General features: G+C 43.5%; 1 protein-coding gene across 1 annotated transcript; it reads right to left on the bottom strand.

Annotated features, from left to right (window-relative positions):
- Positions 1-3,961: 3,961 nt before the first annotated feature.
- On the bottom strand, positions 3,962-16,419 carry LOC120055303 (double-stranded RNA-specific editase B2-like). Its single transcript, XM_039003178.1, has 11 exons — positions 16,338-16,419; positions 15,907-16,115; positions 15,440-15,813; positions 14,956-15,361; positions 12,485-12,602; positions 11,753-11,921; positions 9,605-9,756; positions 9,243-9,411; positions 8,814-8,995; positions 8,196-8,434; positions 3,962-4,144 (listed from the first exon to the last, which is right to left on the bottom strand). The coding sequence occupies exons 1-11, from the start codon at positions 16,414-16,416 to the stop codon at positions 3,962-3,964; spliced, it is 2,280 nt and encodes a 759-aa protein (XP_038859106.1). The 5' UTR covers positions 16,417-16,419.
- Between the last annotated feature and the right edge of the window lie 496 nt (positions 16,420-16,915).

Below are 16,915 nucleotides of genomic sequence, written 5' to 3'. Positions count from 1 at the left end.
TGCCTGTGCCATTAAACCCCTACAACTCATCCAGAACGCCGCAGCCCGTCTGGTGTTCAACCTTCCCAAGTTCTCTCACGTCACCCCGCTCCTCCGCTCTCTCCACTGGCTTCCGGTTGAAGCTCGCATCCGCTACAAGACCATGGTGCTTGCCTACGGAGCTGTGAGGGGAACGGCACCTCCGTACCTTCAGGCTCTGATCAGGCCCTACACCCAAACAAGGGCACTGCGTTCATCCACCTCTGGCCTGCTCGCCTCCCTACCTCTGAGGAAGTACAGTTCCCGCTCAGCCCAGTCAAAACTGTTCGCTGCTCTGGCACCCCAATGGTGGAACAAACTCCCTCACGACGCCAGGTCAGCGGAGTCAATCACCACCTTCCGGAGACACCTGAAACCCCACCTCTTTAAGGAATACCTAGGATAGGATAAAGTAATCCTTCTAACCCCCCCCTTAAAAGAGTTAGATGCACTATTGTAAAGTGGTTGTTCCACTGGATATCATAAGGTGAATGCACCAATTTGTAAGTCGCTCTGGATAAGAGCGTCTGCTAAATGACTTAAATGTAAATGTAAATGTATATAGCTCCACAGTGATCTGGTACTCTCTGTATATAGCTCCACAGTGATCTGGTACTCCCTGTATATAGCCTCACATTGATCTGGTACTCCCTGTATATAGCCTCACATTGATCTGGTACTCCCTGTATATAGCCTCACATTGATCTGGTACTCCCTGTATATAGCCTCACATTGATCTGGTACTCCCTGTATATAGCCTCACATTGATCTGGTACTCCCTGTATATAGCTCCACATTGATCTGGTACTCCCTGTATATAGCTCCACATTGATCTGGTACTGGTACTCCCTATATATAGCTCCACATTGATCTGGTACTCCCTAAATATAGCTCCACATTGATCTGGTACTGGTACTCCCTGTATATAGCTACATTGATCTGGTACTCCCTGTATATAGCTCCACATTGATCTGGTACTCCCTGTATATAGCTCCGCATCGATCTGGTACTGGTACTCCCTGTATATAGCTCCACATTGGTCTGGTACTGGTACTCCCTGTATATAGCTCCATAGTGATCTGGTACTTCCTGTATATAGCTCCACAGTGATCTGGTACTCCCTGTATATAGCTCCGCATCGATCTGGTACTGGTACTCCCTGTATATAGCTCCACATTGGTCTGGTACTGGTACTCCCTGTATATAGCTACACAGTGATCTGGTACTTCCTGTATATAGCTCCACAGTGATCTGGTACTCCCTGTATGTAGCTCCACATTGGTCTGGTACTGGTACTCCCTGTATATAGCTCCACAGTGATCTGGTACTCCCTGTATATAGCCTCACATTGATCTGGTACTCCCTGTATATAGCCTCACATTGATCTGGTACTCCCTGTATATAGCCTCACATTGATCTGGTACTCCCTGTATATAGCCTCACATTGATCTGGTACTCCCTGTATATAGCTCCACATTGATCTGGTACTGGTACTCCCTGTATATAGCTCCACATTGATCTGGTACTCCCTAAATATAGCTCCACATTGATCTGGTACTGGTACTCCCTGTATATAGCTACATTGTTCTGGTACTCCCTGTATATAGCTCCACATAGATCTGGTACTGGTACTCCCTGTATATAGCTCTGCATTGATATGGTACTGGTACTCCCTGTATATAGCTCCACAATGATCTGGTACTGGTACTTCCTGTATATAGCTCCACATCGATCTGGTACTGGTACTCCCTGTATATAGCTCCACATCGATCTGGTACTGGTACTCCCTGTATATAGCTCCACATTGATCTGGTACTGGTACTCCCTGTATATAGCTCCACATTGATCTGGTACTGGTACTCCCTGTATATAGCTCCACATTGATCTGGTACTGGTACTCCCTGTATATAGCTCCACATTGATCTGGTACTGGTACTCCCTAAATATAGCTCCACATTGATCTGGTACTGGTACTCCCTGTATATAGCTCCACATTGATCTGGTACTGGTACTCCCTGTATATAGCTCCACATTGATCTGGTACTGGTACTCCCTAAATATAGCTCCACATTGATCTGGTACTGGTACTCCCTGTATATAGCTCCATTCTTGTGTATTTTATGCCTCTTGTTACTATTTTACTATTTAGGAAATACATGAATTAATTTAAATTAGCTATATGACATGTCTATATGTGCAATTGTAATGTAGAGAAAATTACTGTCAACACTGTCCATACACATAAAAAAAATACATTGTAATACTGTATTATACTCCCAGAACTTGAAATGTACTCTTTGAGCCACTAGATGTCACTGCTCTTTCATGTTTCTCATGGCCAGTTTCACATACTATAGCCAGTCACATACTATAGTCTACTGGCTCCCCAGTACTACAATGACAATTTTCTTTCAAAATTATTTATTAACATTCAATGTAAAAAATGAACAAGACAATACATGACAGAATGGTTGAAAGGATGTATCGTTTGCATTGCAAGGAGACACCAAAAATAAGGGGAGCTCAAGTGAGTAACTCAACAGGTGTGGGTGACGGATTACTAAAGGGGAAATGGGATCATCTTTGGGCTACTATTGTTATATGATTGCACAGAGGAGGAGGAATGGAAGCAGGACTACAAATTCATTATAAATTAGCAAATAGTGCACAGAAGCAATCCAGGGAAATTTAGCTAGCCAAATTCCCTCACACACTCACTTCACACTGCCAAAATAAAGGAAACACCAACACGAGAAATGGCATAATTTGCTGGTGGAAAACGCTGTCTCAGGTGCAGCTCCAGAATCTCACATAAGTGTTCAATTGGGTTGAGATCTGGTGACAGATGGCCATGGCATATGGTTTACATCGTTTTCATGCTCATCAAACAATTCAGTGACCACTCGTGCCCTGTGCATTGTCGTCCTATAGGGTTATAGTACAGGTCTTCATGGGTGCACCCGAAAACAAATACCCGATACCCGACCGCGGTTCAAAAATTCTAACTTTTCCCTTGGGTCCTGTTTGATTGTCATCGGGTTTGGGTCTAGGTACTACAGCTGATAGACCCACGTTGACCTTAATGGACCTGACCACGGCTCTGCATAGCCTATAGCATATTTATTTTACACTTATAAGGTGAGTTTATTGACTTATAGAAGGCCTAGCCAACATATAAAGGCCTATTTGTTAGCCAGAAGAGCAACTTAGTTGCAAATAAAAAAAAATCTCTCTCTGGTCCAATCGGGTCTGGTCTAGATCCGGAACTGTTAGGGTACAGGTCAGGTCTAGGTCTGGGTGTTGTCGGGTCCGCTCGGGTCTGATTGTTGTCAGGTTCGGGTCCCCTTTTAAATGTTTTTATTTTTATGATCCGTCCGTTCGTGTCCGGGTCCACATTTTTGGACCTGAGAAGACCTCCAGGGTTTTTCATTGTTGGACATAAAAAACTGTAAAAGCACCGGGAAATCAATTCAAAGTGATTCTAATTTGGGAAATCTGTTCCTAAGTATTCCCACGCATAATAGAGAGACACATGATCGTATAAAAATGTAAGCAACGCTTGAAATTATTATGTTTTAGTAAAATATATCTGTTTGGGCTTCTTGTGGTCAATTTGCCTAGAAATGATCTGTAATTCTGTTCCGCCCCCCTGTTCTGCCCACGGCTGAATCTAGTTGATAATCCCTGCTTTCCTCCTCCAGCATTTCTATACATGACCCTAAGCATGATAGAATATGAACTGCTTAATTAACTCGGCTTTCAATATACTTTGTATCCTTCATTTACTCAAATGTTTCCATTATTTTGGTGGGTTACCTGTACATGTGCTGTTCCTATCATGGTAACATTGTGTTATAGGACCTCTATGGTCTTAGTGACCACGATAGGAAGAGCGCATGTGAGTGTGTGTGTGTGAGGGAATTGCTTCTTCTATAAGAACCCCTTACACGCTGCTCTGGAAGTGCTCCTGTTCTGGTGGTTTCCTGTTCCAGATGCCCAGGCCTGCCTCCTGCAGTGAGAGGACAAACTTCTGCTTGGCTCTCTGGTAGGCCCCCGCTGTCATCTTAGCTCCACAGTACGTCTTTATGGCCTTCTCGTCACCCAACACTTGTCCTGGCCTGCTCAGCTGAGGAGAGAGACAGCAACAATAGGAAAGGCTTGGGTTAATAAAACACCACCCAGACAGAATAAAAACTAATGAGCCAACCCAAACTGCAAACTTCAACAGCTGGGCTATCTTCCCCCATTTACATTTCACCAAACAAATTAACATTCCACGGGCTTTGCTTTATTTTCTCTCTCTCTCTATCTCTCTGTCTCTCTGTCTCTCTCTATCTCTCTCTGTCCCTGTCTCTCTCTCTCTCTCTCTCTCTCTCTCTCTCTCTCTCAATTCAATTCAATTCAAGGGGCTTTATTGGCATGGGAAACATGTGTTAACATTGCCAAAGCAAGTGAGGTAGATATTATACAAAAGTGAAATAAACAATACAAATTAACAGTAAACATTACACATACAGAAGTTTCAAAACAATAAAGACATTACAAATGTTATATTATATATATACAGTGTTGTAACAATGTACAAATGGTTAAAGCACACAAGTTAAAATAAATAAGCATAAATATGGGTTGTATTTACAATGGTGTTTGTTCTTCACTGGTTGCCCTTTTCTTGTGGCAACAGGTCACAAATCTTGCTGCTGTGATGGCACACTGTGGAATTTCTCCCAGTAGATATGGGAGTTTATCAAAATTGGATTTGTTTTCAAATTCTTTGTGGATCTGTGTAATCTGTGGGAAATATGTCTCTCTAATATGGTCATACATTGAGCAGGAGGTTAGGAAGTGCAGCTCAGTTTCCACCTCATTTTGTGGGCAGTGAGCACATAGCCTGTCTTCTCTTGAGAGCCATGTCTGCCTACGGCGGCCTTTCTCAATAGCAAGGCTATGCTCACTGAGTCTGTACATAGTCAAAGCTTTCCTTAAGTTTGGGTCAGTCACAGTGGTCAGGTATTCTGCCACTGTGTACTCTCTGTTTAGGGCCAAATAGCATTCTAGTTTGCTCTGTTTTTTTGTTAATTCTTTCCAATGTGTCAAGTAATTATCTTTTTGTTTTCTCATGATTTGGTTGGGTCTAATTGTGCTGTTGTCCTGGGGCTCTGTGGGGTGTGTTTGTGTTTGTGAACAGAGCCCTAGGACCAGCTTGCTTAGGGGACTCTTCTCCAGGTTCATCTCTCTGTAGGTGATGGCTTTGTTATGGAAGGTTTGGGAATCGCTTCCTTTTAGGTGGTTGTAGAATTTAACGGCTCTTTTCTGGATTTTGATAATTAGTGGGTATCGGCCTAATTCTGCTCTGCATGCATTATTTGGTGTTCTACGTTGTACACGGAGGATATTTTTGCAGAATTCTGCATGCAGAGTCTCAATTTGGTGTTTGTCCCATTTTGTGAAATCTTGGTTGGTGAGCGGACCCCAGACCTCACAACCATAAAGGGCAATGGGCTCTATGACTGATTCAAGTATTTTTAGCCAGATCCTAATTGGTATGTTGAAATTTATGTTCCTTTTGATGGCATAGAATGCCCTTCTTGCCTTGTCTCTCAGATCGTTCACAGCTTTGTGGAAGTTACCTGTGGCGCTGATGTTTAGGCCGAGGTATGTATAGTTTTTTGTGTGCTCTAGGGCAACAGTGTCTAGATGGAATTTGTGGTCCTGGCGACTGGACCTTTTTTGGAACACCATTATTTTGGTCTTACTGAGATTTACTGTCAGGGCCCAGGTCTGACAGAATCTGTGCAGAAGATCTAGGTGCTGCTGTAGGCCCTCCTTGGTTGGTGACAGAAGCACCAGATCATCAGCAAACAGTAGACATTTGACTTCAGAGTCTAGTAGGGTGAGGCCGGGTGCTGCAGACTGTTCTAGTGCCCGCGCCAATTCGTTGATATATATGTTGAAGAGGGTGGGGCTTAAGCTGCATCCCTGTCTCACCCCACGACCCTGTGTGAAGAAATGTGTGTGTTTTTTGCCAATTTTAACCGCACACTTGTTGTTTGTGTACATGGATTTTATAATGTCGTATGTTTTACCCCCAACACCACTTTCCATCAATTTGTATAGCAGACCCTCATGCCAAATTGAGTCGAAGGCTTTTTTGAAGTCAACAAAGCATGAGAAGACTTTGCCTTTGTTTTGGTTTGTTTGGTTGTCAATTAGGGTGTGTAGGGTGAATACATGGTCTGTTGTACGGTAATTTGGTAAAAAGCCAATTTGACATTTGCTCAGTACATTGTTTTCATTGAGGAAATGTACGAGTCTGCTGTTAATGATAATGCAGAGTATTTTCCCAAGGTTACTGTTGACGCATATTCCACGGTAGTTATTGGGGTCAAATTTGTCTCCACTTTTGTGGATTGGGGTGATCAGTCCTTGGTTCCAAATATTGGGGAAGATGCCAGAGCTAAGGACGATGTTAAAGAGTTTTAGTATAGCCAATTGGAATTTGTTGTCTGTATATTTGATCATTTCATTAAGGATACCATCAACACCACAGGCCTTTTTGGGTTGGAGGGTTTTTATTTTGTCCTGTAACTCGTTCAAGGTAATTGGAGAATCCAGTGGGTTCTGGTAGTCTTTAATAGTTGATTCTAGGATTTGTATTTGATCATGTATATGTTTTTGCTCTTTATTCTTTGTTATAGAGCCAAAAAGATTGGAGAAGTGGTTTACCCATACATCTCCATTTTGGATAGATAATTCTTCGTGTTGTTGTTTGTTTAGTGTTTTCCAATTTTCCCAGAAGTGGTTAGAGTCTATGGATTCTTCAATTACATTGAGCTGATTTCTGACGTGCTGTTCCTTCTTTTTCCGTAGTGTATTTCTGTATTGTTTTAGTGATTCACCATAGTGAAGGCGTAGACTCAGGTTTTCCGGGTCTCTATGTTTTTGGTTGGACAGGTTTCTCAATTTATTTCTTAGATTTTTGCATTCTTCATCAAACCATTTCTCTCTCTCTGTCCCTGTCTCTCTCTCTCTCTCTGTCTGTCTGTCTGTCTCTCTCTCTCTCTCTCTCTCTCTCTCTCTCTCTGCCTCTCTCTGCCTCTCTCTGCCTCTCTCTCTCTGCCTCTCTCTCTCTGTCTTTCTTTCTCTCTCTGTCTTTCTCTCTCTCTCTGTCCCTGTTTATATGTCTCTCTGTCCCTGTTTCTCTGTCTCTCTGTCTCTCTGCCTCTCTCTTTCTGTCTCTCTGCCTCTCTCTCTGTCTCTCTGCCCCTCTCTCTCTGTCTCTCTGCCTCTCTCTCTCTGTCTCTCTGCCTCTCTCTCTCTGTCTCTCTGCCTCTCTCTCTGTCTCTCTGCCCCTCTCTCTCTGTCTCTCCGCCTCTCTCTCTCTGTCTCTCCGCCTCTGTCTCTCTGTCTCTCTGCCTCTCTCTCTCTGTCTCTCTGCCCCTCTCTCTCTGTCTCTCTGCCTCTCTCTCTTTGTCTCTCTGCCTCTCTCTCTCTGTCTCTCTGCCTCTCTCTCTCTGCCTCTCTCTCTGTCTGTCTCACACATATTTAATGGAGTACAGCCAGGATGTATTAGTAGATGACTGTTTATTCTTGCATGTGATACTGAGTGCAGGAAGCCTTTTCTGTGGGAAGCTATTCAAATGCTTTTCTAAATAATTATGACTCTCTACTGTCATCAAAATGGAACCACTGACATTTGGAACAATGGAACGCACCGGCATACATATTTAATTTCACAGTGGAAATGAAACTGTACTTTAAAAACATATTCATAATGAGGAGTGTTAAATGGAGACAGAAATGCTTGGTGAGCCAGCAGAGTGCAATTGAACAAAGATGGATGGCATCTCCATTGTAAGTATAGCCTTTTCCACTATCAGCAGTAGGCAAATAGTTTGTTAATACCTCTCTCCTCACTGCAGTAATACAAAAGACCACATGCCTTAGTTCCAATACATTCATTAGAGCTTCTGCTTACAGCATAATGGAAGTATCAATGGATGGCATTGTAAAACATAAGTATCAAAGTGTGGACTCAGGGTTGCCAGTGTGGGTTGCAGGCAGTGGTGGCTGGTGGCTCAGAGGACAGTCTCACAGTAATGTCTGGAACGGCATCCTGTTTGATACCCTTCTATTTTTGCCATTCCAGCTATTACTATGAGCCGTACTCCTCTCACCAGCCTCCACTGGTTCTGGGTAAAGCATACTGAATAGCTTCCCTGTTCATGACTAACCTGGTGGTGTAGTCTCTCCCAACGAGTGAAGAGGGATCTCTTGCAGAGTCTGGATGGTGTCCCTGAGTCTTTCCTCCTGCCTGTAGAGGTATCCAGCACCTCCAGCTCCCCGTCTCCAGCACTCCAGTTCACACTGAACCTGGGGGACTTCCCTGGCTGCCGACCCTCACTGCTGCTGAGGCCTGGAGACCACACAGAGACCAGACTGGGGTCAGGAAGGAGAGCAGAGGGGTACAGGTACATACTTAACATGCACTCTTCAGATACCACATCATGAGCCAGCACAGAGGCATAGTAGAAGAGACAGGACCATGAGGACCATCTGGAGGAACAAGGTGTTAGTTCTAGAACAGAGTCACGCTCAGGTGGTCCTCACTGAACCTCTCCACCAGGCAAGGTAACAGAATACCCTCATGACCTTTCCTCCTCCTAACATTTCTCTTTGTCAGGTCTCTAACCCTGGGTCACTGCCAAATGACTCCTGGACAAGTAATGTGAACTTAAATACTGTATCTGAAGTAACCATATCATGTTATCCTCTCTTAGATCTGGGTGACTTACAGCCGAGGAGTAGCCTGTTGTGTCTATAGGAGGAGGACATGGGGCCGATGTGCCCCATGCGTCGTGCCATGGTCCTTCCCAGGTGACCTGTGTGGCACAGGCTGCCCACAGTGAGGCTGTGGAGGTACACTGGCTCCACCAGGTGAGACAGGAGAGAGCCCTGGAGACCTAGAACATTCCACCTGGAGATACAAGCAATAAGGCTAGAGATCAAGCAGGACTAGGAGTTGCGTCCCAAATGGCACCCTGTTCCCCAGAGCCACTGGGTCCTGGTCAAAAGTAGTGCACTATATAGGGAAAAGGGTGCCATTTGAGACACAAGCCTGGAACATTACCATTGGAACAAAGGGAGAGAGACAAGCCCCCTTTGTTCAGTATGTTATACGTTTGTGACTCAGTGAAAGTCGTCACTGTCTAGCTGGTGCTCACCTGGCCATTTTATCTGTGCAGGACATGGTGACGGGAGGTTCCCTCGGCAACCCCCTGTCCCATTTCTGATTGGCTCTCCGTACGCTGACAGGAAGTGTACCCTCACCGCCTTCCATCTTCATCCTCAGATGGCAGCGTAACTTCCTTACAAATCTGTGCCAGCTGTGGTCTGAGGGAGTAGACAACTGATGCAGCACCAACAAATGCAAACCTGCTCTACGAACCACAGTACAGGCAGATCATTTTAAAGTAGAACATTTTAAAGCATTGTTTTAATGTAACTGTAGATTCTGCTTAATTCAGTCTTGTCGACTGCGAGTATGAATGATATAAATTGAAATAAAAATTTTGACATTTCTTACGTGTAGCTGTTACCTCGTAGGGGCAATTGAGGCGTGCGTCCCCACAGGGCGATGAGCTCACATACATATGGAACAGAATACCATCTCTCAGTCTGTACCCAGACTCTTTGTCTCGCACAAAGATGGACTGCTCCAAACTGTCTGGCCGGTTACTAAACAAGGAAATCATGTTGTTCTGATCATTCTGAGTATGAACTTTCAAATAAATTGTCACGTGCAGCCTAATCACCCAGATACGTCTACACTATATACACAAAAGTATGTGGACACCCCTTCAAATTAGTGGATTCGGCTATTTCAGACACTACCGTTGCTGACAGGTATATAAAATCAAAAACACCCATGCAATCTCCATAGACAAACATTGGCAGTAGAATGGCCTTACTGAAGAGCTCAGTGACTTTCAATGTGGCACAGTCATAGGATGTCACCTTTCCAACAAGTCAGTTCGTCAAATTTCCACCCTGCTAGAGCTGCTCCAGTCAACTGTAAGTGCTGTTATTGTGAAGTGGAAACGTCTAGGAGCAACAACGGCTCAGCCGCGAAGTGGAAGGACACACAAGCTCACAGAACAGGACCGCCGAGTGCTGAAGCATGTAGCGAGTAAAAATCATCTGTCCTCGGTTGCAACACTCACTACCAAGTTCCAAACTACCTCTGGAAGTAACGTCAGCAATAGAACTGTTAGTCGAGAGCTTCATGAAATGGGTTTGTGGAAGTGTGTTCTCTGGAGTGATGAATCACGCTTCACCATCTGGCATTCCGACGGACGAATCTGGGTTTGGTGAATGCCAGGAGAACGCTACCTGCCTCGATTCATAGTGCCAACTGTAAAGTTTGGTGGAGGAGGAATAATGGTCTGGGGTTGTTTTTTATGGTTTGGGCTAGGCCCCTTCGTTCCAGTGAAGGGAAATCTTAACACTACAGCATACAATGACATTCTACACCATTCTGTGCTTCCAACTTTGTGGCAACAGTTTGGGGAAGGCCTTTCCTGTTTCAGCATGACAATGTCCCTGTGCCCAAGCAAGGTTAATACAGAAATGGTTTGTGAAGAACTTGACTGGCCTGCACAAAGACCTGACCTCAACCCCATCGAACACTTTTGGGATGAATTGGAATGCCGACTGCGAACCAGGCCTAATTGTCCAACATCAGTGTCCGACCTCACTAATGCGCCTGTGGCTGAATGGAAGCAAGTCCCTGCAGCAATGTTCCAACATCTAGTGGAAAGCCTTACCAGAAGAGTGGAGGCTGTTATAGCAGCAAAGGGGGACCAACTCCACATTAATGCCCATGATTTTGGAATGAGATGTTCGACGAGCAGGTGTCCACATGCTTTTGGTCATGTAGTGTATTTTGAGATGAAAAGGGTGTTTTATGTTAAACATTTCTATACTTCAATCATCCTTGTGCACTTGACGTTGATGGGAACACGTTTAGTTATTCAAGGCTTTTAGTACAATGTGTTAATCAAGAATCAAAATTGATTCTTGAGTGATGGGACATGGGCATAAAATAACATTTACAAGTGTCTCTTTTTAAAATGGAACCAAAATATCAGTGCAGATAGGTAACAGCTGATATAAAATGTTACACTTGCAACTTCAATGTAAAAGTATACAAGCAAAGATTCTTCAACTTCGTCCTCACGGTTGAGGCCTTGGCTATGTCCCAAATGACACCCTATTCCCTTTATAGTGCACACATTTTTACCAGAGCACAGAACCCTGTTCAAAAGTAGTGCACTATATAGGAAATATGGTAGCATTTGGGATGCATTCCCTTGTGTAAAGATACAGTATATGACAGTATATATACAGTATATTACAGTACAGTATATATTATATAATTAAGCAATAAGGGCCGAGGAGTGTGGTATATGGCCAATATACAACGGCTAAGGGCTGTTCTTACATATGACGCAACACGGAGTGCCTGGACACAGCCCTTAGCCGTGGTATATTGGCCATATATCACAAACCCCCGAGGCGCCTTATTGCTATTATAAACTGGTTACCAATGTAATTAGAGCAGTAAATAGAAATGTTTTGTCATACCTGTGGTATATGGTCTGATATGCCATGGCTGTTATCCAATCAGCATTCAGGGCACAAACCACCCAGTTTATAATATACAGTATATTACCAGAGGAAGAGCTCCAGTTGGGTGTAGAGAAAGCGGAGGAAAGCCCTCCTGGTGATGACCTCAGCATGGCAGTCATTAACCGTCCGTCCCTGGTCACTGACACACACTCCACTGAAACACTTGGTCCCTGTCCCCAGAGACACCACCTGGCCTCGTCTAACGTCAAAACCTGGGCAGGGAACAATACACAATGTTTCTTACTAACCAACCTCAAACAAAACTGCACAGTACACTTATACAACAGATTTGAGTGTTGTCCGTGTCCCAAATGGTACCCTATTCCCTATATAATGCCTTTTTTTTTTACTACTTTGGAGCCCATGGGTCCTGGCCAAAAGTAGTGCACTGCATAGGGAATAGAATAGGGTGCATGCCAACGCTTGTCTTTTGGGATATCAGTTACAGTAATTTGGCCTCAAACAGGAAATGACCTTACAAACAACTTCATCTAATTACATTTTCTGGCCTATATTCAAAGGCATTTGAATAATTTACGACGTATCATACATTTTGATGCTGGTATCTACAGTTGTATTAAAGAGAGATCCACCATTTCTCTTTAATTTTGACTTGTAAAATATTTCAATGTCAGTGAAAAGTGTAATTATGGTTGCCTTCCAAACGGCACCCTGTTCCCTACATAATGCAATACTTGACCCGAGCTGGTTAAAAGTAGAGTACTAATATACGTACAGGGAATAGGGTTCCGTTTGGACGGAGTCCATAGCCTACCTCTGGTCATTACGATGCCTGCCAGTACTTTGTGACGGCTTTGGGAGGTAGGGCAGTAACAGTCAGCTAGCTGACTGTGTTTCTCTCTCACCAAATGGAAGATTGACTCTGCAAAGCACTGCAATCACATACGTTAACGGATTACTTCCAAATCAAACAGGCAATGGTCAAGATAACAGCTGTATTCACATCTACATAAACAGACAGTAGAGCAAACAAATGTTTTCCCGCTAGTTGCTAAGTCAATATCACAGTCACCAAAACAACCAGATAATAGTTGCCATGCATCATCAGGTGTGGTGGACGTGCCGCAAGCCTGCGTCCCATATGGGCTTTGGTCAAAAGTAGTGCATTATATAGGAAATAGTGTGTCATTTGGGACCCACACTGTGGCAGTGCTTTCAATGACTCTGACAGAGGTTTCTTCTCTGTCTCCTCTCCCTGAGACATACAGTATTAGATTAGCATTATATTGAGAGTATATCTGGGAATGATGAGACTATATTGACAATATTTAGTAGTTAATAAAAAAAAGGCTAACTCATCCAATCCACTTAATTTACATAAAATATACGATACATGATCATTGGAGTTATCATCCCACCCGTGCCCTGATATCAAGCTTGGAGAGATGACTAGAAAGGGGAAATGATATTGTCTAAATGGCGATGGGACAAGGTCATGCGCAATGATGCGTAATGAGCGTATTAAATAGTTATTAATATGCTCTTCACACCTCCTCTTAATTTCAATCTCCTTCAGTCTGGGGCTCCTCCTTGATCACCAATAGGCTGTGATGATAATGGTCATCCTACAGTCTCACAGTGACACCGGCGAATTCTGGACTTCTAACCCCTTTGAAACATTGTGTGTTTTACTCATGGGTTGTTGCATTGGATTCGCCTATTTATTCTGCATACGCTGATACCAACCATTCGTCTGTGTGATTAACAGGGGCTGAGCCAGAGTGATGTTTATGAGACAATGGCGGATCCCGAAAACGGTTCTTCTTACAAAAATGTATGGAAAGTCCGAACAGTTTGAGCTACAAACTATTGTGATCCATCTCTCACGGAGACACGTGTAACCTGTTTTGCACTATCACAAGCCACACAAGAGTCCTTAGAAGGTACTCTTTGAAGAGTTTCTTAAATAACTCTCCCGGCGCCCCCGACAAGCACTGATTTAGCTAATAAATACTTTGTTGAGGGAAAATGTACTTGATACGATTGAGATATGTTGTTGTCTCACCTAACTATCTTAACAAGAATGCACTAATTGTAATTCGCTCTGGATAAGAATGTCTGCTAAATTACTAAAATGTAAAATGTAGAAGGTAAGGTGTTCTTCTACATAGGTCATAGGAAATCGCAGGATTTGTGTCTATAGTACTGTAATAAGTTCACACAGTTGCTGTAACAAACTCCAAATCCACATAGCTGTCACTGAGCAAACAATTTATGTACTTATGGCCTCCTTATAAATATTTTTTTTATCAGGTTTTTGCTTGGCAGACCTTTTTTTAATTGCCACTCGTGAATAAAGCTGTTAATGTCCAATTGCCTTCTACTTGTAGCCCTGGTTGTCCTGAAAATAAAATGGAAAAACACTTCAATGTGAGACTAAATATGAGGGCAGAGCAAGCAGATATAAAAAAACATGTTTTTTTAGGAAAAAAAGAAGAGTACAGATTATTCTATAGGTGACTATACAAACGTTTTTGAAAAAGCTCATTTGAAAAGAAAAAATGTTTGTTAAGTAAATGTATGTATTGGTTTCTTTTCATTTTTATAAGAATGCAATGAATTGAAGGTTATTTGTTGCAATTTGACGATTTTAAGGTTTGGTGTGGGGTGGGGTCACAAGAAATTCTTGGTAAAAATATTTGGCCCTCAGAACTTCGGGCAAATTTTTTTGGGGCCAACACTAAAAAAGTCTGAATACTACTGTTCAAAAGCATGGCAAAAGATGAAGAGCAGCTTTTCTGAGGCAGACAGACATAACAGGGTTGTGAAGCTGCTGTGGTTGGGCATGCAAGCCAGGATAGCGTTTAGTCCTGAGGCTCCTGGACATGAAATGCATATTGATACGATACACTCCATTTGGTGGCAGTCTGAGCACCTCTTAGATATATTCAGTATGACCATTTAGAAGATGGGATGGATGGCAATGCTGCAGCTACAGAGGCAATGGACAGGGCATGTTCAATAACCCTGGAGGATGTGAATGAAATGGAGGAATCAAAAACTTGATGCACTGTGATTGTTATATCCAAATTACAGCAAATTGAAACCCTGCATCTCAACATTGTCATTGTTTTAGGAGAGACATTGAACAGCAAGCAAGGCTTGGTACTGATTGCAAAATGAATTCATATTGAAGAATTCTCCCCCGTAGCTAGACAAAACAGAGTTAGGAATATGGTTAAACTCAGAACTCATACAGTAAGTCAGTGAAGGTAAGGTACCCACCTGAGGTAGCTGAGAGCTCTTGGCCCAGATGGCAGTATGACTGATGCTAGTCTCAGGCCCCAGACTGATGTGAAACAGGTCCTGTAGGGCTGAGGCTGCTACCTGGGCTTGAGCCAGTCTCTTACTGCGCCCACAGCCCTCAAATATCCTCCCATCCACCCTCACTGCCATCACAAAGCTCCTGATCGGCCTGCCCCGCACTCTCTCCATCAGGCAGACGTACCTCAGGCCTGGCCTTAACTCATTGAGCAGAGCCACAGGCCTCAGCTCCTCAACAATGGAAGAACCGATCCTCTGCCTCTTCTGATTGGCTGAGGACATCAGGTCAAGGGTCAGGCATACTAGTCTCCCATGGTTACAAATGCTGGAGAGCAACTCCTGTCCCTTTCCCCCTGTCCTGTGGCTGTGGTATAGGAGTTGTGTATCTCCCTGCACTGGTGGCTCCTCAAATTGCAACTCCTTTCCGTCTGTCCTGTGGTAAAGGAATTGGTCTTCATTTGCTTCTGGCTCAAACTCCTTGAAGAGCGTGTCAGGGACGAGAACGGCCTGGTCTGAGGTGAAGTCTGTTGGTGCTGTGGTGTTGATAAAGTTGAGGTTTCCCATGGTGATGTGAGCCTGAGGGGCGTTGGGGAACTGGATGAAGGACCTAAGAGCCATCTCTGCTGCTCTCATCTTAGCCTTCTTCTTGGTGGGGCCTCGGCCCTCGAACCTGAGACCGTTCACCTCTACTCCTACAGCGAACACAGGGGCGTGAACTGGCCCTGTCCAGGATGCTATCTCATACTGTAGACCTGGTCTCAGCTCGTTCAACTGCACAAGGGCGTTCTTCTTTGTGACAGACCAGGAAGTCCTCATTGTCTTCCGACAGGTTGCATCACTCCCACGTGATGCTCCTCCCTCAACCGACAGTGCAGACGGAGTCGTGGTGCTATCTGATGTAAAGCAATGGGCCGTCCTCTTACAGATCAACTGGAGTTCATAGAGAAGACTGTCTTTTCCTTCCACCAATGGCTGCTTCCTCTGTAGAGCAGTAGTCCTGGAGAGACCTCTGGAGATGTCAGTGTAAAGAGCTGATTGATGATGTGCAGGTTGTCGTATGGTGGAATAGTCTACTTGGTTTGTGCTATGACGATTCTCCTTCACCTCAGCGCTGCTGCTATCTGTTCCCCAATTAAGACAAGAACAAACATAGTTGAGGAAACCGCTATTAAGTTTCACATTATGTTGATGAGATTTTTAAGAAAAGGCCAAACTACCGAAATGGGAAAGCTTAGCAAAAGGTGTAAATTGAAAATATAAACTGATAAATTGCTGGTGTGCTACTCTGGTTGAAATGTGGTGTGAGTGAATAGCACGGAAAGGGAAATACATGAATCAATTACTTGAAGTGTCTCCATCGTCTTTTGATGTTGTTGTCCCAGTATCTCTAATCTTCATAGGGCTGATGAAGGATGACAGCATACTGGTTCTCTCTGAAACACAACAACGGAGACAGACAGTTACTGGGGAATCCACACAAAACATTACAAAACCCCAGGCGAAACCCCAGACATGTTTATTTATTTATTCATTTTTTTATTTTATTTAACCTTTACTTAACTAGGCAAGTCAGTTAAGAACAAATTCTTATTTACATTGGGATTTTAAAAATGTTTTACAAATACATTTTAAATATAAAAAATAAAAGATAAACATGTATATATATATTAAAACAAAACAAAACACACATCACAACAAGACAGACAACACTACATAAAGAGAGACCAAAGACAACAACATAGCAAGGCAGCAACATATGACAACACAGCATGGTAGCAACACAACATGACAATAACATGGTAGCAACACAAAACATGGTACAAACATTATTGGCACAGACAACAGCACAAATGGCTAGGAAGTAGAGACAACAATACATCACGCAAAGCAGCCACAACTGGCAGTAAGAGTGTCCATGATT

This window comes from Salvelinus namaycush, chromosome 11, assembly GCF_016432855.1.
Source record: "Salvelinus namaycush isolate Seneca chromosome 11, SaNama_1.0, whole genome shotgun sequence".
Lineage (NCBI taxonomy): Eukaryota > Metazoa > Chordata > Actinopteri > Salmoniformes > Salmonidae > Salvelinus > Salvelinus namaycush.
This window is presented reverse-complemented; position numbering and strand designations above follow the sequence as displayed.